Here is a 26,527-nt window from a genome sequence, read left to right on the forward strand (position 1 = left end):
GCGTATTTTCTCGAACTGCAGCTCTGTGGTTCCCGATGAGTCCCGAATCCTCTCCAGAAGTTGAGTTTGTCCCTCAAACAAGCGTTCCACAGTGTTCGATAGCAGTAGATTTGAGTTGTCGTGCTCATTATCGTGACTGCTCCGGTCACGTATGGCTTCAGTGAAAATACTATGCGCACTAAAGAACCTTTTCTCATATTCGGGGATGTCCAAATCCGGATCCACGTATTCATCTTCATCATTATATTGGACCAGCTCTTCAGACAGCTCCATAAAGCGGTTGAAAGTTGCAACAAGTCGGTCCAACTTGTGCTCTAATGTTTGCACAGAAGTACAGTGGGTAACTTTAATATTCGGCATTTTTTTTTCAACTTCAAAGGCGAATAAAATGCATTAAACTACAAAAAAAATAAAAAAATTTTAATGAGGGAATAAAGCTTGAAGTTTTACCTTTTCAGAGAGGTATATATAATAATGATTTTATTTTAAATGAATATAATAAAACAAAAAAAAGCTCAAAATTTGCGTTACTTTAATATTCGGCATTTTTGGGAAATCGCATTATAAAACCCTGTGGCAACTCCAAATGGCACAAAAAATGGGTTTCCCCGAAAAACAAACACTTGACTTACATTCATGATCAGCAAGCACACCGCTAACTCGAATTGTTCCACCTAAAATTAAAATGGGCCGTAAAGGGATTAATTCATCCTTGGAGCAGCGAAAACTTGTGCTCCAGTTGCATTTAGAGGGCAAGACCTACAAAGAAACTGCCCAAATTCTGAAAATGAAGCTGAATACGATCGGTGACATCGTCCGCAGGTTCAACGAGGGGGAACGTTGTGAGTTGCTGCGGACACCGCAACTCTACAGTTATACCCGATACTAAGTCAGTATGGCTCTCCTCCGTCAGACGCCGCTAATAAAAAACGACACGACAAAGCGTGCGTGCGAGAGAGACAGAAAATCGATCTGTGCGTGACGTCGGGCGCTGCGTAGCCAATGCAAATTGATTTGTTCCTGTTGGCTATAAAAATTATCTGATCTGATCCAGACTCAGCAATCTGATAGATATGGTCATTCTCTATGATTCTGCGATTTTAGTTTTCTCGAATCTGCAATATTGTGGATGCAACAGATTCTCGTTCTTTCTGGGGGCGGAAGGGGGTGGGGCGAAATTCTGAGATATACGTTTTATAGTGAGATCTAACAGAAGGTCCGATATCACAGGAGTGTGGATACCAAATTTGGTTGCTCTAGCTCTTATGGGTTCTGAGATCCTTGAACTCATATTTTGCAATTGGCAAAACCGACCATGAAACCTGTGTGTTAGAGTGAGACTGAGCGAGAAAGAGTGAAATTGTTTTCGTGATTCTGGCTATATTAATTATACGATCTGGTTCAGATTTTGCACTCTGTAAGATATAGTCATCTTCTACGATTCTGCGTTTTTGGTTATCTCATATTTTTAAAATTGTGGATGCCACAGATTTTCGTCCTTTGCGGGGGCGGAAATGGGCGGGGCAAAGTTTTGAAATATTTTTGTAGCAGTGACATATCACAGAAGTCTGGATCCAAAACATCGTTGCTCTAGCTCCTATAGTCTTTGAGCACTAGGCGCTGAAGGGGACGGACAGACGGACGGACGGACAGACGGACAGACAGACAGACAGACAGGGCTCAATCGACTTGGCTATTGATGCTGATCAAGAATATATATACTTTATGGGGTCGGAAAAGATTCCTTCTGGACGTTACACACATCCACTTTTACCACAAATCTAATATACCCCAATACTCATTTTGAGTATCGGGTATAAAAATGAAGGAAGAATCGCATCAATTAAGCAAACCGGACAACCGAACAAGTTGACTAAGCGCGAAGAAGCCGATATCATAAAGAAAGTGAAGAAAAATCCACGACTAAGTGCACCGGAATTAAAAGCTGAATTATTTGTCGACCACGGAAAGACCGTTTCAGCCCAAACTATCCGACGCACCATTAAAAAACAAGGGTACAACGGCCGAGTTGCACGAAAAAAGCCTTTACTCTGTGAGCGTAACCGGAAAAAAAGGAAAACGTTTGCCCTGGAGTACTCCAAAAAGGACCAAAACTGGTGGAATGATGTTATATTCTTAGACGAGAGCAAGTTTAACATTTTTGGCAGTGATGGCAAGACCATGGTTTGGCGAAAACCCAATACGGAGCTGCATAAGGAACACCTAAGACCAACAGTGAAACACGGCGGTGGGAGCGTTATGATTTGGGGCTGCATTTCGACAAAAGGAGTAGGGAATCTGGTTTTTATTGAAGGGATAATGAACCAGGAACAAAATCTAAAAATTTTGAGAGAAAATTTAAAGCAGTCGGCGCAGAAAATGGGCATTTCCGAAACATTCAAGTTATATCAGGACAAAGGTCCTGGCTGCTTTACAACTGCCCAAAGGTCATAGATACGCCACCCCAATCACCTGATCTAAACCACATCGAAAATTTGTGGAGTGAGCTGGACCGCCGTGTGCATAAGACACCAATATCGTCCATACCCGAGCTGAAGAAACGGCTTCAAGAAGAGTGGGCCAAAATTGGTCATGAATATACACAAAATATAATAAAAAATATGCCAAATCGCCTAGCCGATACCATAAATAATAATGGCTATCACACAAAATATTAAATTAAGTTATTTTTCTAGATTAAGTAGTTATTTTTTAGTTGTATAAGGTAATGCCGAATATTAATGTAACGCATATTTTGAGGCTTTTTTTGTTTAATTATATTTTCTATCTTCATTTAAAACAAAATCATTATTAAATATACCTCTCTGAAAAAGTTAAACTTCAAGCTTTATTCCCTCATTAAAATTTTTTTGTAGTTTAATGCATTTTATTCGCGTTTGAAGTTGAAAAAAAAAATGCCGAATATTAAAGTTACCCACTGTACATGACTGTACAAACTTTTGAGCCTCCGCAGCCACGCGAGTTAATTGGGATTTGCAGGCACCACGTTGCTGAATTAGACGATGCACTAGGGCCTTCATGGCAAACAGCGGTTAACGGTATCACTCAATATGTAAATAAATAAACTCAAACGCGGATATCCGGCTCGAAGGACCAAATTTTGCTATGGTTATGAATTAGTGGACTGTATAATCGTTTATATCTTGAGCTTATTTAGTTTTATTGATTATTTATTATTGTTGGTTATAGTACAATTATATTACAAGAACAGCGGGGGGTTCGAATCTGCGGCGGTACAAAGTATGCGTGCGGGCGGCTTCGTCTAGAAGTTTCTACTGCGGTACAAAGTAAGCGTGCGGGCGGATTCGTCTAGAAGTTTCTACTGATTCAACTCCGCTAAAAGAAGACGAGCAAAAGGGAATTGGAAGATCACGCGTTACGACTCGACGCGACGGTCTTAATGCAAAACAACGGAACGCATCGCTGTGTGCGTGTGCAGCTGCGGGTCTGGCCATGCGTGTGAGAACATTACAGCTATGTTCTGGACACGAGCAAACAACAACACAGCTATGCGCGTAAGAATAGTTACTTAGGCGGTGTACTACAATCATGAGCGTGTAAATAGGTCAATCGCAATATACATGAACATTGAATTAAAAAACTACGAGGCTCATTTCTCAACAGTCGGTTTTGCCAATTGCAAAATATGAGTTCAAGGATCTCAGAACCTATAAGCGCCAGAGCAACCAAATTTGGTATCCACACTCCTGTGATATCGGACCTTGACCGTTTTGTGTCAAAATTTCGCCACACGAAAATCTGGGGCAACCACAAATCTCAGAGACTATTAAGGCTAGAGTAACCAAATTTGGTATCCGAACTCCTGTTAGATCTCACTATAAAACGTATATTTCGTATATTTCGCCCCACCCCCTTCCGCCCCCAGAAAGGACGAGAATCTGTTGCATCCACAATATTGCAGATTCGAGAAAACTAAAAACGCAGAATCATAGATAAAGACCATATCTATCCGATTGCTGAATCTGGATCAGATCAGATAATTTTTATAGCCAAAAGGAATAAATCAATTTGCAGTGGCTACGCAGCGCCCGACGTCACGCTCCCACTGATTATCTGTCTCTCTCGCACGCAGTCTTTGTCGTGACGTTTAATATTAGCGGCGTCTGCCGTAGGAGAGCCATATTGACCTAGTATCGGGTATAACTGTAGAGTTTCGGTGTCCGCAGCAACTCACAACGTTCCCCCTCGTTTTCTAATAGACTTGTGGATCCGAAAAATGAAAAGGAAAGATGTTTATTTTTAAGTGCGGGGTTTTATATTGAGAATTTAAATACTAGAGGAGTGCATAAAAGTGCATGAGTGCCCCATTCTGCCACAACTCTCAAATTCAACATCCACTCCACAATTGCCTGCGATACTCTTTGGCTTTGAACTTACTGCAATATCGTCATCCACGTCGCCCTTACTTCAGAGTCACAAACGGGATGTCGTGTGGCTGGTCACTGCTGTAATGTACTCTGGTACATTGGTTCCTTGCCATGGCCTGCTCGATTCTGGATCGCAGGTGCATTTCATCACTGCTAGTCTAGATCGAGAGTTATAGCTACAGGAGAGAGAATCGGAAATTTCAGTTTCCGGTCTCGGCGATTTGTGTGCCATGTTCGATAGTTGCTGAATGAATATCCAACTGGAATCACGCGCGTCAAGCTTTAGCGCGACCATTTCGAAATTAGTTGCTCGCACCATTACGAGTATCAACCCAACTGTACCGTCGACATAAGTCGCTGGAACATGCCCTTCAATATACATCTGGCGGAAACCACTCTTTAAGGTTGAGCTCGCGCCAGACAACAGAACTTTGAAGAACGAAGTACACCCAATCTACAAATTGCAATTCCTGTTGCACCGAATAATCACAGTAAGAGAATCACATAATCGCAATGGTCCAGTGAAATGCACAATTTTGCAGGCATATTGGTTCGATCAGTCTGCGTAGCTTTTGGAGACTGCCACAAGTCAGTCTTTTGCACTGCTAATAAAGAAAAGAGTTTACAAGTTTACAGTTTACAACGATTCGAAAAGTCTTATCCGCCGAGTAAGTACGGCACGCTCTCACAATACACCCAAAGAATTTGTAACTTCTCAATTTACACCTGACGTATTCTTCGCAAGAGCAGCCAGGGCTTCATTTGGTCCCGCAAAGCACCATAAAGGGAGTATTTTTTGCTAGTGCTTTTAAGCAGGACTAGAAAAACACACCCAGCCGAATATGGTAAACTCTTAGAAGCTAATGGATCAACCACGAAGTCCTTTATAAGTGGTAATATTTACTCTGCAGCATTTATGGGAACGACTATGGAAAATCTCATCAAAAATCAAAATACACTGATTCAGACGCTCGCATCTCTACAGACCAAATAATCAAAATTTAAGTTTTTGGACGCTATGAACCAAACAGAGTTTCTATACCCGATACTCAAAATGAGTATTGGGGTATATTAGATTTGTGGTAAAAGTGGATGTGTGTAACGTCCAGAAGGAATCGTTTCCAACCCCATAAAGTATATATATTCTTAATCAGCATTAATAGCCGAGTCGATTGAGCAATGTCTGTCTGTCCGTCCCCTTCAGCGCCTAGTGCTCAAAGACTATAAGAGCTAGAGCAACGATGTTTTGGATCCAGACTTCTGTGATATGTCACTGCTACAAAAATATTTCAATACTTCGCCCCGCCCACTTCCGCCTCCACAAAAGACGAAAATCTGTGGCATCCACAATTTTAAAAATATGAGAAAACCAAAAACGCAGAATCGTAGAGAATGACCATATCTTTTAGACTGCAGAATATGAATTGGATCGTATTATTATTATAGCCAGCATCAAGAAAACAATTGAATTTTTTCTCGCCCTGTCTCTCTCTAACACACACGTAGCATAGGCGGATCTCAGAGACTATTAAAGCTAGAGCAACCAAATTTGGTATCCACACTCCTAAGATATCGGACCGAGACGAGTTTGTTTCAAAATTTCGCCACACCCCCTTCCGCCTCCGCAAAGGACGAAAATCTGGGGATATTCACAAATCTCAAAGACTATTAACGCCAGAGTAACCAAATTTGGTATCCGCACTCCTGTTAGATCTCACTATAAAACGTATATCTCAAAATTTCGCCTTACCCCCTTCCACCCCCCCAAATTACGAAAATCTTTGGCATCCACAATATTGCAGATTCGAGAAAACTAAAAACGCAGAATCATAGATAATGACCATATCTTTTAGATTGCTGAATCTGGATCAGATCAGATCATTTTTAAAGCCAAAAGGAACAAATCAATTTGCAGTGGCTACGCAGCGCCCGACGTCACGCTCAGACTGATATTCTGTCTCTCTCGCACGCAGTCTTTGTCGTGTCGTTTAATATTAGCGGCGTCTGACGGAGGAGAGCCATACTGACTTAGTATTGGGTATAACTGTAGAGTTGCGGTGTCCGCAGCAACTCACAGCGTTCCCTCTCGTTTTTCTTCCTGATTTTGAAAAATATGATGAAAATATGAATTTTTGTGTATTTTCCCTAACATATTGCATAACATAAATAAAATTTCGCAAACGGTAAGCTGAAGCTATAAATTTTTTGGTTTGATATATACAATTTAACAGAATACTGAAGTTATATGAAAAACAGAGCATTATGTTACCTATAAAAAAAAGCCTGGCATAGGAAAAAAAACATTAAAAATGTTTAAAGCTCTAAATCTATAAAAACGTACGTATATCGATGCGCTAATCTATATATATACCATATAACCCAATATTTGGATTAAATCGTAAAAAGTAGTTTTGTTTAGCCCTATTCGAAAGTCCACAAAAGAAAATTTTGTGTGATGCTGTATGACGTTTCAATATTTATAAAATGTTGTAATTTCAATCGAAAATGCAATTATTAATTTCCGTAATATACATTTAATATATCAAAACAAACTGCAGTGGGCGATATAGAACATAAATAAATCTATAAAAAAGCTTAGTTTTTTTAAAACGCTATTCTAAATTAAACGAGGGGGAACGTTGTGAGTTTCTGCGGAGATCGCAACTCTACATTTACACCCGATACTTAGTCAGTATGGCTCTCCTCCGGCAGACGCCGCTAATATTAAACGACACGATAAAGACTGCGTGCGAGAGAGACAGAAAATCAGTCTGAGCGTGACGTCGGGCGCTGCGTAGCCACTGCAAATTGATTTGTTTCGTTTGGCTACAAAAATGATCCGAACTGAATCAGATTCAGCAACCGAATAGATATGGTCATTCTCTATGATTGTGCGTTTTTCGTTTTCTCGAATCTGCAATATTGTGGATGCAACAGATTTTCGTTCTTTGTGGGAGATATATATCTTTGAGATATACATTTTATAGTGAGATCCAACAGAAGTGCGGATACCAAATTTGGTTGCTCTAGCCTTAATAGTTTCTGAGATTTGAGGATGCAACAGATTTTCGTCCTTTGCGGGGGCGGAAGAGGGTGTGGCGAGATTTTGAAACGAAATGGTCAAGGTGCGATATCACAGGAGTGTGGATACCAAATTTGGTTGCTCTAGCTTTTATAGCCTCTGAGATCCTTGAACTCACATTTTGCAATTGGCAAAACCGACCTTGAAACCTGTGTGTTAGAGAGAGACAGAGCGAGAAAGAATGAAATTGTTTCCTTGATTCTGGCTATAATATTTAAACGATCTGGTTCAGATTTTGCATTCTAGAAGATATGGTCGTCCTCTACGATTCTGCGTTTTCTGTTTTCTCGTATCTTTGAAATTGTGGGTGCCACAGATTTTCGCCTTCTGTTGAGGCGGAAGTGGGCGGGGCAAAGTTTTGAATTATTCTTGTAACAGTGACACAGAAGTCCGGATATAAAATGTCGTTGCTCTAGCTCGGACAGACGGACGGACGGACAGACAGACAGGGCTCAATCGAATAGGCTATTGATGCTGATCAAGAATATATATACTTTATGGGGTCGGAAACGATTCCTTCTGGACGTTACACACATCCATTTTCACCACAAATCTAATATATCCCAATAATCATTTTGAGTATCGGGTATAAAAAGTTGTGAAATAAGTTTCACTCAGTGTGATACCACAGAAGTCTGTACACAATCCGGTTCCTCTAAGATCTGTGAGATCTACATATACACATCGAATCGAACTAAAACGTTATATTTTAGTATTTTTCGCCCATACAAATCAGCGCAACTCTAAGCACATTTGTATGTATGTAGGTGCTGATCAACACGGACGAACGGACAAAATCAATACACGCTAGCCTCAAAATGTATACACATTTAAACCAAAGTAATACGAAAAGTGCAGCACATAGTCTTGTCATGGGACCCACCACAGAAATTAATAAATGAAATTTTTTTTCGCGATAAGATTTTATCTATATCTAGACCCACCTGTTGTACATGAGCACATCCGGCTTCCATAAACGATGGGGCGGAATTCGCAAGTCCCGCACACCACCAAACTCACTGGAATTCCAGCGTAGATTCATATCATTCCATTCCTAGAATTAGACAAACAAAATTTACTAAATATATTTACATATACATATGTTCGAATGTATATCTGAGTCAATATTTTCTTATTATATATATGTATATGCATGTTTATTAGGCTTGCGCGTATTTATAAAATATAAACTTTCAGCCCGATTCGACAACGTTTAGAAGTGGCAACTTGAGGTCAAAGTTAAACGAGGGGGAACGTTGTGACTCACAGGAGTGTGGATACCAAATTTGGTTGCTCTAGCTCTTATGGGTTCTGAGATCCTTAAACTCATATTTTGCAATTGGCAAAACCGACCATGAAACCTGTGTGTTAGAGAGAGACAGAGCGAGAAAGAATGAAACTGTTTTCTTGATTCTGGCTATAAAATTTATACGATCTGGTTCAGATTTTACACTCTAGAACATATAGCCATCCTCTACGATTCTGCGTTTTCAGTTTTCTCGTATCCTTAAATTTGTGGATGCCACAGATTTTCGTCCTTTGTGGGGGCGGAAGTGGGCGGGGCGAAGTTTTGAAATATTTTTGTAGCAGTGACATATCACAGAAGTCCAGATATAAAACGTCGTTGCTCTAGCTCTTATAATCTTTGAGCACTAGGCGCTGATAGGGACGGACAGACGGACGGACGGACAGACGGACAGACGGACAGACAGACAGACAGGGCTCAATCGACTCGGCTATTGATGCTGATCAAGAATATATATACTTTATGGGGTTGGAAACGATTCCTTCTGGACGTTACACACATCCATTTTCACCACAAATCTAATATACCCCAATACTCATTTTGAGTATTTCAAAACTTCGCCCCGCCCACTTCCGCCCCCACAAAAGACGAAAGTCTGTGGCATCCACAATTTTAAAGATACGGGAAAACCAAAAACGCAGAATCGTAGAGAACGACCATATATTTTAGACTGCAGAGTATGATTTGGATTATTATTATAGCCAGCATCAAGAAAACAATCTCATTTTTTCTCGCCCTGTCTCTCTCTTTGCTAGAGGCTTCTGCCGGAGGAGAGCCATACTGACTAAGATTCGGGTAGAAATGTAGAGTTGCTGTCTCCGCAGCAACTCAGAACGTTCCCCCTCGTTTTATTTACAGCGAGGTTAGAGTTAAAACTATTAATGATAATGATATTATTTAATGATAGCACTGGTTACTATGACCTTCGGCTATGTTATTGTTATGCTTATTATATTATATTTATTATATATGAGGTATATATGGGTATATATACATATATACATGGGTTTTATATTAGAGTTAGATTAATGGATATACATTGGTTTCTTGTAGATAATTTATGATTCGGTCGATTTCAGTTTTAGTTGGATTAGAAAGAAATGTAAGTGGATTATTGTTAGAGAAATTTTTATAACGAATGTATGTCTGTGTCATTATTGAAGCTGATTTCGCTTTTTGGTCTACTAGTTCCAGTGGGATCCAGAGTAGTTTATTTTTCGATATAATTACATTAGAAGGGATCTAATTTTGGATTCATAATAGTTGAAATTATCGGGGCTACTTATGGGTTGAAGAGAGGATAAGGAGTCTGAACATATATTATATTTACCGCGCATAGATTTAACAATTTGTATTGCCACGTATATGGAAATGATTTCGGCTGAATAAATTGAAGAAAAGTTTTGTAATAATCCCATTTTTAAAGTGTTTCTTTCCGTTGATCCGTGTGATCGTTTTGATCCATCCGTAAATAGAAAGATGTGATCCTTTAATTGGTTTTTGATGTTAAGAAAGTGTTGTTGTGTATTATTTTTGTCTATTATGTCAAGTTCAGTATTTATGGTATTTGGTTGGAATTTTCAGAAAGGTAGCTTAGTTTTTATCTCGGGTTTTATGAAAAGGCTTATGGTTTTTTTTGTGAAGGTATTTTGTTGTTGAAATAAATTCTTTTGTGGAGGTATTTTTAGGTAGAGGTGAAAAGGTGAATTGTTTGGGAAAGAAATGCTTTTTATTAGTTTGGCTTGTAGGAAATCACGTTAATCTTCAGCAGTATTTATGTTTGCTACCAATGAAAGGTTTGCTATCGGGGTAGTTCTAAGAGCTCCCAAAGCTATCGTTATTGCACAGCTTAGGGTGGTTTGAACTTTTTTAAGCCAAGTTGTTGAGGAATTTCCGTAGAATAGTAGTCCGTAGTCAATTTTAGAGATTATTGTTGCTTTTGTGATAGATAATAAAGTATGTGTATTGCAATTGAACTGGTTATTGGAAAGGCATTTAAATATATAAATTTCAGTGCCCCACAAAAAAAAAAGTGTCGTGCGCGGCTTTTCAATTCAATTTCATTCTTTCTCGCTCTGTCTCTCTCTAACACACAGGTTTCATGGTCGGTTTTGCCAATTGCAAAATGTGAGTTCAAGGATATCAGAGACTATAAGAGCTAGAGCAACAAAATTTGGTATCCACTCTCCTGTGATATCGGACCTTGACCTTTTCGTGTCGAAACACCCCCTTCCGCCCCCGCAAAGGACGAAAATCTGGGGCATCCACAAATCTCAGAAACTATTAAGGCTAGAACAACCAAATTTGGTATCCGCACTCCTGTTAGATCTCACTATAAAACGTATATTTCATAATTTCGCCTTACCCCCATCCGCATCCACAAAGGACGAAAATCTGTTGCATCCACAATATTGCACAACGTCCCCCCTCGTTTAATATCACTTTGCTTTTTTTTTCCTTTTTATATATACACATATATTTTTAGGTATTTTTTAAGACAAATCGAACAAAAAGTATAATTGTGGTGTATATTTTGGTGTATCGTGGTATTTTAGAATTCATTTATGGTTAAGTTTCGATCACACTACTATACAGTAACTTGCTTGGTGATCGTGTGCAAGGTGTAAATTAAGTAAAAGTGCCAAAAACAGTTTACAAATAAAACTTTCGAGACTCGTGGACCAACTTGGACGAATTTAAGGAGTGGCTGCCTGCGTATCAGTCAAAAGTTTACTGCTGCTATGCAAATGCACATTTACCTTAGTAAATTCGCTTCTAGCTCTTGCTTAAGCCGGTTGTGTTTTTTTCTTGCTCCCGCATTCTCCGCCCTTTGCCTAAATATCATAAAACATTGTTGTGACTTTGTTTTGATATATTATCGCATCTCTTTAATTTGATTCTACTTTGTGTTAACCACCAGTGTTTTGTTAGTAAACAAGTGTTTAATATAAATTCAATATTGCAATCGTAACGCATCGGACTCGTGCAGGCAATTTGTTATTGTTTTTTTTGCTCAGTCTGCTTTTCGTTATCGCTTCTTCGGTGTGCACTGTTCTCGCGCATCAGCGTTTGCATCGCCCACACTCTCTCGTGAGCATAAACGGGACTGCTCGCATTGTTGCTCTCACTCTCTCTGGATTGCTTATACTCTCCCTCTCTGTGGACTTTTCTTTTGTGTCTCTGCTTTGGTGAGTTTACTGCTCGTTTTCTGCACTTCGTTGGATCATCTGCTTTGAATTATTGCTGCTGCAGCTGATTGTCTGGCTCGCTCTGCTGTCTGCTCTCCTACTTTACCTGCGATCTAACTCCGCTCTTTTATTATTCGTGCACAGTGATTCTACTGCTGTCAATAATGGCAATCGTTTGTAGTGCAAAGAAATGTGAATTCGGTGGTGTTATCATTGGTGATTCATTTCTTAGCTGCTGGCTGTGCGACAATTTTGCCCACATAAAATGTGCTGGTGGTGGAAATTTTGGCCGGCTGAATGATCTAATCTCGAAACGCATGGGCCTGTCTTGGTCATGTCTGGCTTGTCGGGAGATTGAGGCCGAAATGCGCACATTTATGAGACAGACTCGAACTGGGTTTCTGGATGTCCGGAAACAATTTGTTGCTCTCAACGAGAATTTTCTTGCCCTTGAATCCCAGTTTCTTGGGCTCAAACTCTTGAGCGAATCGCCTAGACGGAAAATTCCGCATAATGATACCAATCTCTTGCAATCTAATCCGATTGGTACGCCTGCCTCCCACCTTAATCCATCGGCAGCATTTCCGTGTAGTCATGCCACGCCGTTGTCTGTAAATCCGCCAACGGTGGCTCCGGAGTTCTTTACACCGAACAATGTGGCCGTCACTTCTGTCGCGGTGAGTGCTCCTAGTGCGGGTGTGCTGGTTGCTGACGACGTCTTGCCAACTCCTGCTCCAATTCCTGTTCCAATTCCTGCTCCAATTCCTGCTCCAATTCCTGCTCCAATTCCTGCTCCAATTTCTGCTCCAATTCCTGCTACAACCATTGCTGCCAATTCCTCTGCCTTGGATCGAGATCTCTTTTAGGAGTGGCTCCACCATCTCGATCTCGCTCGGGACTTCAACTTAGAGCAGTGGTCCCTCGGAAAGCAATATTTGTTTCTCGTCTTATTCCTGAGGCTACAACAGAGGATGTTAAACAACATCTCTCCTCTAAACTTAACACTTCGCCTGTTGATATAGTTGTGACTAAATTTACATTTAAACATAAGCGCAACATATCATCATTTAAAATTCTTCTCCCTGATTCTTTACTATCCAGTTCTCTAAAACCGTCAATATGGCCTGAGCATACAATTGTGCATGAGTTCCTTCTCGAAGATTCGAACTCGAATCCAAGAATAACCGAACATGCTCCAAAAAACTGATGTACTATTTTTCCATGCACTATCAGAACGTTCGCAGTTTGCTGGGAAAATTGCGTCAAATTCATACTAATAGCGCGTCCTTTGATTTCGATGCCATCGCGTTTACCGAAACCTGGCTTAACTCCTCTGTCAATGATCATGAAATTTTCATTGATAGTTACACTATTTATAGAATGGACCGCCCATCTTTTGCAGGTGGGGTTCTGATTGCAGTTAAATCTGTTTTCTCATCTGAGTTATTCCCATTTAATAACATTCACGGAATTGAATTTGTTGCAGTCAAAGTTCGTGTTGGCTCTGGCATTTTTCTATTTAACCTGCTCTTACATTCCTCCCAGGTCTGATGCTGAGCTTTGCTTACACCACCTCTCAGCAATTAATATTGTTGTTTCTGCATTAGGGTGCCATGATCGAATTATTGTCATGGGGGACTTTAACCTCCCATTTCTTTCTTGGCTGCCTTGTGATAACGCTAACCTGTTGTTTCCCAATTGCCATAATGACTTTATCAATGGGCTAACGGATAGTTCCCTTGTCCAAATTAATGCCGTTAAAAACATGAGGGACAGACTTCTTGACCTCGTTTTTGTTAACGATGGTTCTCTTGCTACGGTATCTAGAGCAAGTCTAATATCTCTCCCTGAAGATCCTTACCATCCAACTTTGTTGATATCACTGGAGTGTACACAATCTGGATGTGTTGACAGTTCCATGGCTCCTTGTCACATAAAGTGTTTTCGCAAAACAAACTTTATCGATTTAGATCTACATCTCTCGCGTGTTGATTGGTCGTTTCTTTATTCATTACCGAACATAGATGCAACTGTTAACTCGTTTTATAGTTCTATTTACTCCGCCCTAAATACGTTTGTTCCAGATATCACTGTACCTGTATCGTCCAAGCCTCCTTGGTTCTCCAAGTATTTATCATACTTAAAAAATAATAAATCCCGGCTCTATAAAAAGTACCAGAAGTCGGGCTCCACGTTGGCTTTAGCTCTATACTCCTCCGCTCGCTCTCTGTTCCTTGCCGTCAATAGTCAGTGTTATAATCATTACCTTTCACAATGTAGTAGAAACTTTCGTAGTGATCCTAAAATATTCTATTCGTTCGTTAACTCTAAGCGCAAGTCAAACGTTTTTCCTCCGTCCTTCATTACCAGAACAAAACAGAAGCTTCTGCTGTTGGTATTGCAAATTTATTCGCTAACTTTTTCCAAACAACGTACTCGTCTCATATTTACAACGCATCTACTCCGTATCCGTACCAGCTACCTCAAGCTAACAGCATTTTTCTGCCCTTTTTCGAGGAAAGCGTTGTTCTGGAAGGTTTGTCATCTATGGACATATCGTTTTCTGCGGGTCCAGATAAGGTACCAAGTTGCATCTTAAAACACTGTGCCCAGTCCCTTTGCAAACCCTTGACCTTTCTCTTCAACCTCTCCTTGGAACAGTCTTGTCTCCCAGTAATTTGGAATGAGTCCTATATCATTCCGCTTCACAAAAAAGGTTCAAGATCAAACATTGAAAACTATCGTGGTATCGCAAAGCTTTCCGCCATCCCGAAGCTTCTTGAGTTCCTGGTCACCCGGCAACTGCAACATCTTTGTTGCAGCTTGATATCTCCGTCGCAACACGGTTTTTTCAGACATCGTTCAACATCGACTAACCTTCTTGAGTTTTCTAACCTAATCCACCGTGGTTTTCAAATTGGTTCGCAGACGGATGTAGTTTTTACTGACTTCAGCAAGGCATTCGATTCTGTGAACCATGCTCTGCTTATTCACAAGCTCTCTTTATTAGGGTTCCCAACGAATCTTCTAGATTGGATTTTGTCCTATCTCTCTAACCGCACTCAACGTGTTTTGTTTTCTAACGTGTTGTCAAATACTGTAAATGTTACTTCAGGTGTGCCACAGGGAAGTTATCTAGGCCCGCTTCTGTTCATTTTATTTGTGAATGACCTTCCTCAAGTTATAACATACTCTACTACACTAATGTATGCTGATGATGTCAAAATCTGTCTTTCTTACTCTGATTGGTATTTGCACACACGCCTTCAACTTGATCTAAGTGAACTACTATTGTGGTGTTCAACTAATCTTCTTTTTCTGAACCTTTCCAAATGCAAACTTATGACATTTTACCGTCGCGCTCCTCATTTTGTCCCATATGTTCTAGGAAATCATGTCCTTGAACGAATTTCGAGTTCAAATGACCTCGGAGTCCTTTTTGATCATAAGATGTGTTTTAACACCCATATAGCTGCAACTGTAAATAAAGCTAATGGTGTTTTAGCGTTCATCAAGCGTTGGTCCAAGGAGTTTGACGACCCGTACGTTACGAAACAACTGTACATCTCGTTAGTACGTCCTATATTGGAGTATTGTTCTTGTGTGTGGAGCCCGCAGTATAAAGAACAGCAGGCTGTTATTGAATCCGTGCAAAAGCAATTTTTAATTTTTGCCCTTCGGAACTTTAACTGGGACTCAGGTAGAATCTTGCCACCCTACCGGTCTAGGCTAAATCTTATTGACCTGCCGTCGTTGCACCATCGCAGAATATGCAATGGCGTAATGTTCGTGCACAAGCTCCTTCTTGGGACTGTTGACTCCCAAACTCTCTTGGGTCAGATTGACTTGGCCGTTCCATCTAGACCTACCCGTACTTTTAGGCCTATCCGTCTACCCATATGTAGGTCTAATTATGCTGATCATGAACCTTTTAGGGTTTTATGCCATAATTATAACTCCCTCTGTCAAACCCTATCCCCTGAACTATCTCTTAAACTAATTGCATGCAATATTTATAATCATTTAAATTTAGCTAACTTTTAACTTATCTTTTTCCGCCTTTAGTAACTAAATACCATTATTAACAGATAATTGTTAATTTAATAAATAAATAAATAAATAAATAAATAAATAAAATGGCTATATGTATGTGCAAAAATTATTTTAAATTTTTCATAAAAAGTAATAGCTGCTTATTTGGTTTGACTATGCAGTTATTTTCTCTTATTGTTGTGCTCAGTTACGACAAATTTTCGTCTTCTTTGAACTCCATTTGTGGTACCGTTAGCTTAGATAGGAGATCAAGCTCGCGCTCTACGGAGAAAATAGATATTTGTGCAATCATGTTTATTCATGTTTTGACAGTCGCAGTGCTAGCATCTTTTCAGTTGCATCAAACCAACAAGAATATTTAAGAAAATAGATTTTTTAGTTAAAAATGACTCGTGGTTCAGAATTGTCTGAGGAAGAAGAGGGAAGGATCAGGGGAATGAAGTTGGCCGGCATGAAAACTGGTCGAATCGCTTCGCTAATGAATCGATATCGTAATACAATTACGATCGTTTTGAAAGATCCAAACGGTTACCGCATAAATCCCCAATTTGTTTTGTATCCGGCCGGATGAATATATAGAATTGGTGAGCTAATTCCATTTGCTGAGCATTTCCATGGGGATCAATGGACTTTTCAACAGGATAATGCGCCAATTCACGTTGCCCGTGCTACAATAGGCTATTTTGCGACCCACAAGATACCATTGATGAAGTGGCCGGCAATGAGTCCGGATTTAAATCCAATGGAGGATCTGTGGGGAATCCTTGCAGAAAAATTCTATGCCTCTACAAGGCAGTACGATACATTGATGCAATTAAAACAAGCGATAGTTGCAGAATAGAACAGGATAGAAATAACAACACTACAAAACTTGGCTAATTCAATGCCCAGTAGGCTGCAAAAGCTTCAGGAGCATTAAAAGAGTTCATATTCATGTGGGTTGGTGTACCACACAAAATACCAAATGAAGATAAGATCCCTAGACGACGAGCAACGATGATCCCATCACTAAAAAGAACGACGAACGACGACGAGCAAGGAAGAGACAAGAAGAGAAATAAAACGACGTCGGTACCGAAAAGACGCAAAAACGACGACGGCCGCAGAGAAGAGAAATAAAACGACGGCGGTACCGAAAAGACGCAAAAACGACGACGGCCGCAGAGAAGAAGAATAAAACGACGCAGAATAAAGAATACATTTATCCTAAATTTATCAAACATTAAATACAAATTAATTATTAAACCTAAAGTAAATAAAAACCCCACATTTTGGGCGCTCCTCCGGGAATGAATTAAAAGTGGTTACTATTGAAGAAGAAACGAAAATATAAATTTTTTTCCCCCACAATGCCGTATTTAAACGATTTAATATGTGAAAATCTACGCTCGAGCAAGAAAGAGTGCCTAGCGGCACTGCATAAATTCGTGTTCGAGGCCGATGGAGACAGAATCAACCGAAAAAGATTACGCGAATTTTCTGGCTTCCTCTACGACGAAAATGATGAGAGGTACAAAGCAAAGAAGGAATACGCAGTAAATAATATAACACATAGTGATCTTGTGGCTATATGCAATGTGTTGGGAATCAGTTATACTAGTGAGGACCTTTTCTTGCATGTGTTTTGCAATTTGCGTTCGATGACCCTGCTAGCGCATGATGAAACAAGCAACGACGAAACTCAGGATGAAGAGGATGATGATGAAAAAGAAAAGGATAGCAACAATTCGTTTGAGACGGCAGACCATGCAAACATAGAAAACATTGCAGGGAAAAACGAAGACACAGAACAAAGAAGACACGCTACAACATACAACCAAATAGTGGAGAGAGATATGACGCCACGATTTGCGATCAGTTTTCGCGATGTGGAAGAGAGCATTCGAAGTTTCGACGGCACTAATACTATTCCAGTCGAAGTGTGGATAACAGAATACGAGGAACAGGCGACACTAATGAAATGGAATGATTTCCAAAGGTTTTTGTTCGCCAAAAAAGCTCTAAAAGGAATCGCGAAATTGTTTGTATTGAGTGAAAGAGGTTTGAATTCATGGAATTCCCTCAAGCAGGCATTATTGTCAGAATTTAAGTCGAATGTAACCAGCAAGCAAATTCATGAGCAATTCGCGCAAACGAAACGAGGCAACAATGAGTGTGTATTCGAATATTTCTACAAAATGAAAGACATTGCATCACGAGGAAGTATGGCAGACGACACATTTATCCAATATTTGATTGACGGCATAGATGGAAAAGGTGTGAATAAGACAATTTTGTACGGCGCAACAAATATAAATCAGTTTAAAGAAAAATTAAAGTGCTATAAAACAATTATGGAAAAAGAAAATCAAATGGAAAAAGAGAAGTCGAAGCGAAATGAAATCAATATAAAAGAAACCGACAAAAAAAGTCAAAGCATGAACAAAGATGATAAGAAAGAAGTGAAATGTTATAATTGCGGTGGTAAAGGTCACTTATCGAGTAACTGTCAAAATAAAGATAAAGGTCGAAAGTGTTTCAAATGCAATCAATTCGGGCATATTTCTAAAGATTGTAAAATTGAAAAGTTTGGTGCAACGTCAGTAAATACGCGTAGATTGCAGCCAAAACCCGATATCACACACAAAGAAGTCGCATTTGAAAATAAAAAGTGTATCGCGCTTTTTGATACGGGCAGCAAGTTCAACGTTATGCGGGAAGACTTTTATCGCGAGATTGGCAAGCCGAAGTTGGAAAGCTGTACAATTGTTCTTATTGGATTTGGCGATTGTGACTCTAATAGGATAAAACCAGTTGGACATTTTAAACACGATGTTCTAATTGACGATGGTGAATTCTTGTTAGATTTTTATGTAGTACCAACCAGACTTATCGACGTGAAGCTAATTATTGGAGAAGAACTGTGTTTACTGGCGGAAATCGTTTTTAATAGAAACGGACTTCAAGTGCGCAATATGTCGAGCAATATGTCGAGCGGGGACGAACTAAATATAATGAAAATTTGTGCGGAAATTGACAATGACGTGATTGACATTAATGAAGCAGCAAGTGAATCTGCCAAAAAAGAAGTACGCGAACTAATAGACAATTATGTGCCAAACAAATCAAAAACAACAAATGTAGAGATGCGTATCGTATTAAAAGATGAGTCTCCTATATTTTCGCGTCCGCGCAGAATGGCGTTTACGGAAACGCGTATCGTCGATGAACAGATTGAAGAGTGGCTTAAAAATGACATTATCGAAGAATCTACATCGGAGTTTACAAGTCCAATAGTCCTTGTTAAAAAGCGAGACGGTTCGGCAAGGGTTTGTGTTGATCAATAAGGTAACTGTCAAAGATGAAAAGATTAAGGCTAGTAAACAAATTCTGAACGACGAACAGAAGACTTACGACGATTATTTCCTGAAATCTGGTATGCTATATAGACTTGTACAGGACGAGGAACTTATGGTGGTACCCAATGACATGCAGAAACAAATTATCAGCCGTGCACATGATAGAGGTCGTTTTGCAGCAAAGAAGACGAAGGATTTGATTTGTAGAGAATTCTACATACAAAATGTCGAAGAGAAGATCAAGAAATATATTGAGTGCTGTATTCCATGTATTTTGATGAACCGAAAGAAAGGCAAGCAGGAAGGGCTACTACACCCACTCCAGAAAGAAGACGTTCCATTATACACTTATCATATTGACTTTTTGGGACCTCTGGATTCGTCGCACAAGGACTACAAACATATCTTTGCAGTTATAGACTCATTCACGAAGTATTGCTGGCTGTATCCCACGAAATCGACTACCGCAAATGAGGTTATTGCGAAGCTTAGCAGTCAAAGTATTACATTTGGTAATCCAGCGTTTATAATCTCGGATAAGGGCTCCGCTTTCACCTCGCAAGACTTTGTTAAGTATTGTGACGACGAAGGGATTAAGCTGGTGAAGACGACGACAGGACTACCGAGAGTAAATGGTCAAGTTGAGAGACTGAATGCAATCATAATTTCAGTGCTCTCAAAACTGAGTATCGACGACCCCACGAAATGGTACAGGCATGTCAGCAAAGTTCAACAAGCTGTAAATTCAACATTTACGAGAAGCATTGATACGACACCCTTTGAAATGCTAGTTGGAGTTAAGATGCGGACAAAAGACGACCTCCAAATACGGCAATTGATCAACAAAGAAGCAGCAACTATATTTAACGACGAACGCAGCGACCTAAGAGCAAAGGCAAAGGCTCAAATTGTGAAGCTTCAGAACGAAAATAAGAAGACGTATAATCTACGACGAAAACCTGCAAGACGATATAATATTGGTGACTTGGTTGCCATCAAACGTACACAGTTTGGTAGTGGCCTGAAATTAAAAGCAAAGTTTTTGGGACCCTACCAAGTTGTTGGAATCAAACATAACAATGCGTATGATGTTCAGAAAGTCGGAAACTGCGATGGCCCAAAGAATACCTCATCGTGCGCGGAGTACATGAAGCCATGGTCCATTGGCAACGACGACGACGACGACGACGCATTCGGGTCGAATGCTTAATCAGAATGGCCGAATGTGGGTTGGTGTACCACACAAAATACCAAATGAAGATAAGATCCCTAGACGACGAGCAACGATGATCCCATCACTAAAAAGAATGACGAACAACGATTATGCCATCACGAAGAAGACGACGAGCAAGGAAGAGACAAGAAGAGAAATAAAACGACGTCGGTACCGAAAAGACGCAAAAACGACGACGGCCGCAGAGAAGAGAAATAAAACGACGGCGGTACCGAAAAGACGCAAAAACGACGACGGCCGCAGAGAAGAAGAATAAAACGACGCAGAATAAAGAATACATTTATCCTAAATTTATCAAACATTAAATACAAATTAATTATTAAACCTAAAGTAAATAAAAACCCCACATTCATAATAAATTGTTCCTTGGAAATATGTTTCATACAAAATATATTTTGTAAAAATGTAAAACAATTTTTTTTTTTTTTCAATTATAGTTAATTTGTTTATGCCTTTTTGTTTTGTACTTACTAACAGCTAACCAAATAAAAATATAAAATAAATAAAAAAAAATACATTCTGACAAAAATGTCATTCAAAGCAGTGCACATATGTATGTACATATACCCATTTTACTAACTTTTCGACATACGCCCAAAAGAATAAAATAAGCTTCATAAAAAAATCTTTACAACAGAGGAGCATGAGGCGGCATTATGCCTTTATGTTGCCGAGCACTCGGGCATCGCTCCAATAGACCACCTTTCGCTTATGTGTATGCAACAGTTCAGCGACTGCAAAGCCGCCGTCGACCTAAAATTCAAAAGGATTAAATGCACACGAATCATAAACAACGTTTTGGCTCTGCACTTCAATGAAGATCTGCGCACGGACATTGAATCGTCCAAATTTAACCTTATGCTGGATGTGTTGGATGTGACAATACGAGTACATCTAACAACTAAACAACTAAATACCCCTGATATAAATGTAGTAGTTTAAGTTGCTTGATGGCAACGAGTAACATTTATTTGATAAGTATGTTGGACTTAAAATTATAACAGGTCCAAGTTTTACATTAAGTATGTTTTTGTGAGTAATTATGAGCGTGTACGTCTGATGAATGGCTAAACGGAGAACTGCGTAAACTGTCTCCCTCTCTTGCTATCGGCTCTCTCAGAGCCGATAACTGCTCTATCCAGACGACACGACGAAAACACGACCGCTTCGTGTCTCTCTCTTTCCTTCGTTTCCTACATTCGGCTGTCCTGACGGACCATTCGCCTCGGATGGGTCTAGCATTTCATATATTCTGAAACTGTAGAGGTCTTATAGGGACCCTCAGTATCCCCAATCTTCTCGACTTCGTACCTCCCATGATCTTTACCTGAACTACCTTATACTGCCCTAGATAATTTCCTTTTAGCTTTAATCCAGTAACATACTGAGTACGCTTGATAGCTACTAGCTCATTAACCTCATACTGTCTATCTAGTTTCCTTTTTAGGTCAAAACTCTTCTTGTTTTCCTGCTGTAACCGTGCGATGTTTTCAATTTCTTCCTTTCTAATTTTTTCGCGCTCTTTATTCAACTCTTCGATAAGTGATTCTTCCAATATTTCTTTTATTTTCGGATCTATTCCTATACGCATGTCTAGCCCAGTCAATATCTTGAAAGGTGTACTTCGCGGCTCCACACTATTGATCATTTGCTGTACTTTTCCTAGATGCTTATACCAACTACCGGAATTACCCTGACACAATTTCGACAACATAGGCACCACTATCTTGTGCATGCTTTCGACTTGACCATTCCCACGTGGAACGCCTGTGGCAATCATTAAATGCTGAATTTTCTGCCTCTCACAATATTCACGAAACAAATTGGACATAAACGCTGCACCTCTATCCGTCACTATTCTATTCGGATTACCAAAACTAGCCCCCTGAATTTCCAAACACTTAACCACCTCTTCAACGCCTGTACTACGAGTAGAATATGACCAAAGACTATACAATACCAAGATGTTGCATGAGGAACAAATTCTTTGTCAATTTTCGTTTGACGCTTCATAGTACGGGCGCGCGGGGCTATTACTTCAATTCTCTTTTACGCTACCTTCGCCACCGAAATGCTACTCGGCTTCGTCAATGCCTCGGTCAGCGTCGAGTCGGTGTGTCTCGAGAGATAGAATACAAAAACAAAATATGAATCGTCTGCGTGCCGAAACCGTAGGGCAGCGTGGTCGCTGATGTCTTTGGCGCGGCACAGTGGGTATTCAGCCTCGCCACAAACTCTACGAACAAATCTTGTTCCTGTCTTAGAGACTTGCATGTCATCATGATCCAGAATAGTCCTTCCTAAAATGGCTTCAAAACCAATATCCTCGTCTGGAATGACATGAAATTCTACCTTCATTTCAATCTCATCAATTTTCACTGGTATCGAAAAGCTACCAAAAGTGACAACTTGACTATCTCCAATACCTGTTAAACATTTCTCCTGGCCGATCAGTTCAAGATTTCCAAATTTCAAAAATACCCTCCTGCGAATTAAACACAAACACACACATACTTAATATCCTTTAATTCCAAACCTGATGCGTCTTTTGTGGGGTCGAAAGAGGGTGAGCCGAAATTTTAAGATATACGTTTTATAGTGAGATCTAACAGAAGTGCGGATACCAAATTTGGTACCCCCTCCTTAATAGTCTCTGAGATTTGTGGATGCCCCAGATTTTCGTCCTTTGCGGGGGCGGAGGGGGTGAGGCGAAATTTTGAGATATACGTTTTATAGTGAAATCTAACAGGAGTGCGGATACCAAATTTGGTTACTCTAGCGTTAATAGTCTCTGAGATTTGTGAATATCCCCAGATTTTCGTCCTTTGCGGGGGCGGAAGGGGGTGTTGCGAAATTTTGAAACAAACTCGTCTCGGTCCGATATCTTGGGAGTGTGGATACCAAATTTGGTTGCTATAGCTTTTATAGTCTCTGAGATCTAGGCGCTAATGTTTTACTCTAAGCAAAGCCGCCAATGCTACGTGTGTGTTAGAGAGAGACAGGGCGAGAAAAAATGAAATTGTTTTCTTGATGCTGGCTATAATAATGATACCATCCAATTCAAGGCCTCACTCCGAAAACGCCTTTAAAGTCGTCACTGTTAACGATCGCTTCTCTGTTAACGCTCACCTTACTATGGGCTTACCCTTGTTAACTCTCGCTTCTGCGCAGAACTTTCCAGACTCCAAATTTGACGCACACACACCACCACATCCAGATCTCGCTCGCCTGTCGATGCCGCTATTGCCGTCCTCTCTTTGTTGCCTTGCCGTGCTCTCGCTGTTCGCCGCTAACTCGTTGTCGCTTCTCGAATCGTCGCTGCTTCTGCTGTTACAAGATGGTCGTCTCTTTGCCGCTTGCCTTTTCCTGTAGTTGTAGCCTCCGTCCGACGCAGTGCAACACAACAACAACCAATGTTCTGTGATTCTTGCTGTTTGCTGCCGTCGTTTTGTCGCTTCTGCTCTCTTTGGAACGAACACACTCAGATTGTCGTCTCTGTGCCGCTTGTCTCCGTGTAGCTCTAGCCTCTCAGACGCAATGCTAACAACAACGAAGGTTTTGATTCTTGCTGTGTTTGCTGCCGTCTGCCGTCGTTTTGGCGCTCTAGCTCTCTTGAATGTCTGCCCACACTAATGCGCCTTCTTCCACAAGTGTTGTTCTGTCTCTCTCGCACTTATAGGCCAGACTGCAATTCAATTTTGCACCGCGACCGATCTCTTATGTCTACAGTCTCGTGTTCGCCAAATTGTTCCAAATACACGCACAAATCTCTGTTGTTGTCTTGGGCTTCATCCCGGACGAGCCCCCAATTTGTAGTAGTTTAAGTTGCTTGATGGCAACGCGTAACATTTATTTGATAAGTATGTTGGACTTAAAATTATAATTATAAATTTTGTGAGTAATTATGCGCGTGTACATCTGATGCGTGGCTGAACGGAGAACTGAGTGATCTCTCAGAGCCGATTACTGCTTTATCCAGACCATGATGCAATTATACAATTATAATTGCATCATGATCCAGACGACACGACGAAAACACGACCGCTTCGTGTCTCTCTCTTTCCTTCGTTTCCTACATAAATGTACCACCCTGTGTCATGAAGATCTTTTTCAATAAAATGAATAATCTTTTCTGTTCTTTTGCAACCTTCTTACAATCCACCTAAGTCATAATCCCAACAGGATGAGTCCACTGACATAAGCGTGAAAAATTACTTGTTAAATAAGTTATATACATTGGTTTGGGCAGTATTTAGTAGTATAAATCTTTAGGTGCCGCAATAAATTATTACAGCATAAAAATGCAAGCATGGTAACACCTTTTTTGAATTTAATTCCAACTATCTCCAGAGACACAATTACTATCGCAGAAGCTGTTAAGCTGGAGCTGCATAACTTACATCTAAGTATATCAAATATGATTGTGATTGGCACCGACAATAGAAGCGTCATGACATGGCCAAAAAGAGCGTGTACATAAAATTAAAAAAGAGTGCACCCTCTCTAATATTGTTGTGTTTGTTCGAGGCAATAAAAATTGTTAAATCTATTCGCGGGAAATATATTATATGTTCAGACTCTCTATCCTCTATTCAAGCCATATCAATCCCCGATAATTTCAACTATCATGAATCCAAAATTAGATCCCTTCTAATGTAACTATATCCTAAAATAAAACTACTCTGGATCCCAGGTAATAGAAACATAAAAAGAAATGAAATAGCAGACCACAAAGCGAAATCAGCTTCAATAATGCCCCTTACATACACATGCAATAAAAATATATCAGACATTAATAAACACCTCAAGACAAACATGCTTAAAGAAAAACTTATAAAACTTGAACAAACATCGAACTGGTATCAATTTATCAATCCCTACAAAATAACAGCCGACCAATTCACCAAAGATTAGACCAAAACACCACATCAAGGATAAATCAAACAATAATTAGACTAAGACTAGGGCACACAAGAATAACTCACCAACATTACTTAGATCGTGTTAAAATAAATACTTGTACGAATTGCCAGATCAACGTCCCAATAACTATATAAAATTTACTTAAAGACTGCCAATCCTCACAACTCACAGACATACATTCGTTTCAAAATCTTCTCTAACAATAATCCGTTCACATTTCTTTCTAACCCAACTAAAACTGAAACACACAAACATATACATATGTAAGATTAATAATAATGTATCGCTTATTAATAGTGTTTTTCGAAAAAGAGTACAAAGTGTATGATTTAAGATGTGCAATTAATGAGTCTGTTCTTCCGACTTTTTGTTCAACTTTCTACTTCTAACAACCGACTCCCATATCGATAACTCCTTATCGGTTAGGTCTTTTAAACATCGGCTAAGTCTGGTTATATCGGTTAGGTCTTATCGATGGTATCTTAAGTTCAAATGTTAATTTAGATGGGATAGTGTTAACTGCTTGACACACTGTCCTTTACATTCGGCCCTCCTGCTCATCTTCATCTGTCCCAGATGATAATATATCCTCGTTCTCTGAGACAAAACGCCATAGCTTCATATTGTCACTGCTCGTTGCGGTGATGTTTGGCCCCTCGACTTGAGCCCCCTTTCTGACGTCGCGACGTCTACAAGCTGTTATTGAAGCTGAGGGCGGCCCCACCAAATATTGAAAGCACAATTTTTGTGCACAATAAGTTTTTTTCGTACAAACTATAATGTGTCCAAATAATTGTTGTGCGTAAAAAAGAGGCCTTTTTGATACTTTTAATTTTTTTTTTATATGCCAAAGAAGGTTTTTTTTTGTTTTTAGGTTTAAAATTAGTATTAGTAAGATCGATGTTCATAATGACATAGAACGAATATCTTTGGCATCCACAATATTGAAGATAAGTTTAAAAACGCACAATCATAAAAAATTACCATATCTACA

General features: G+C 39.8%; 1 protein-coding gene across 1 annotated transcript in view; it reads right to left on the reverse strand.

Annotated features, from left to right (window-relative positions):
• The window catches only part of LOC6603374 (neuronal acetylcholine receptor subunit alpha-7), a 277,292-nt gene that overhangs the window by 135,523 nt on the left and 115,242 nt on the right, over positions 1 to 26,527 (reverse strand). The window contains exon 6 of the mRNA XM_026990084.1: positions 8,436 to 8,545. Coding sequence (XP_026845885.1) covers positions 8,436 to 8,545 — 110 coding nt within the window. The remainder of the gene's footprint in view (positions 1 to 8,435; positions 8,546 to 26,527) is intronic.

The sequence above is a fragment of the Drosophila persimilis genome, unplaced genomic scaffold (assembly GCF_003286085.1).
Source record: "Drosophila persimilis strain 14011-0111.01,24,50 unplaced genomic scaffold, DperRS2 tig00000520-arrow-pilon, whole genome shotgun sequence".
Taxonomy (NCBI): domain Eukaryota; kingdom Metazoa; phylum Arthropoda; class Insecta; order Diptera; family Drosophilidae; genus Drosophila; species Drosophila persimilis.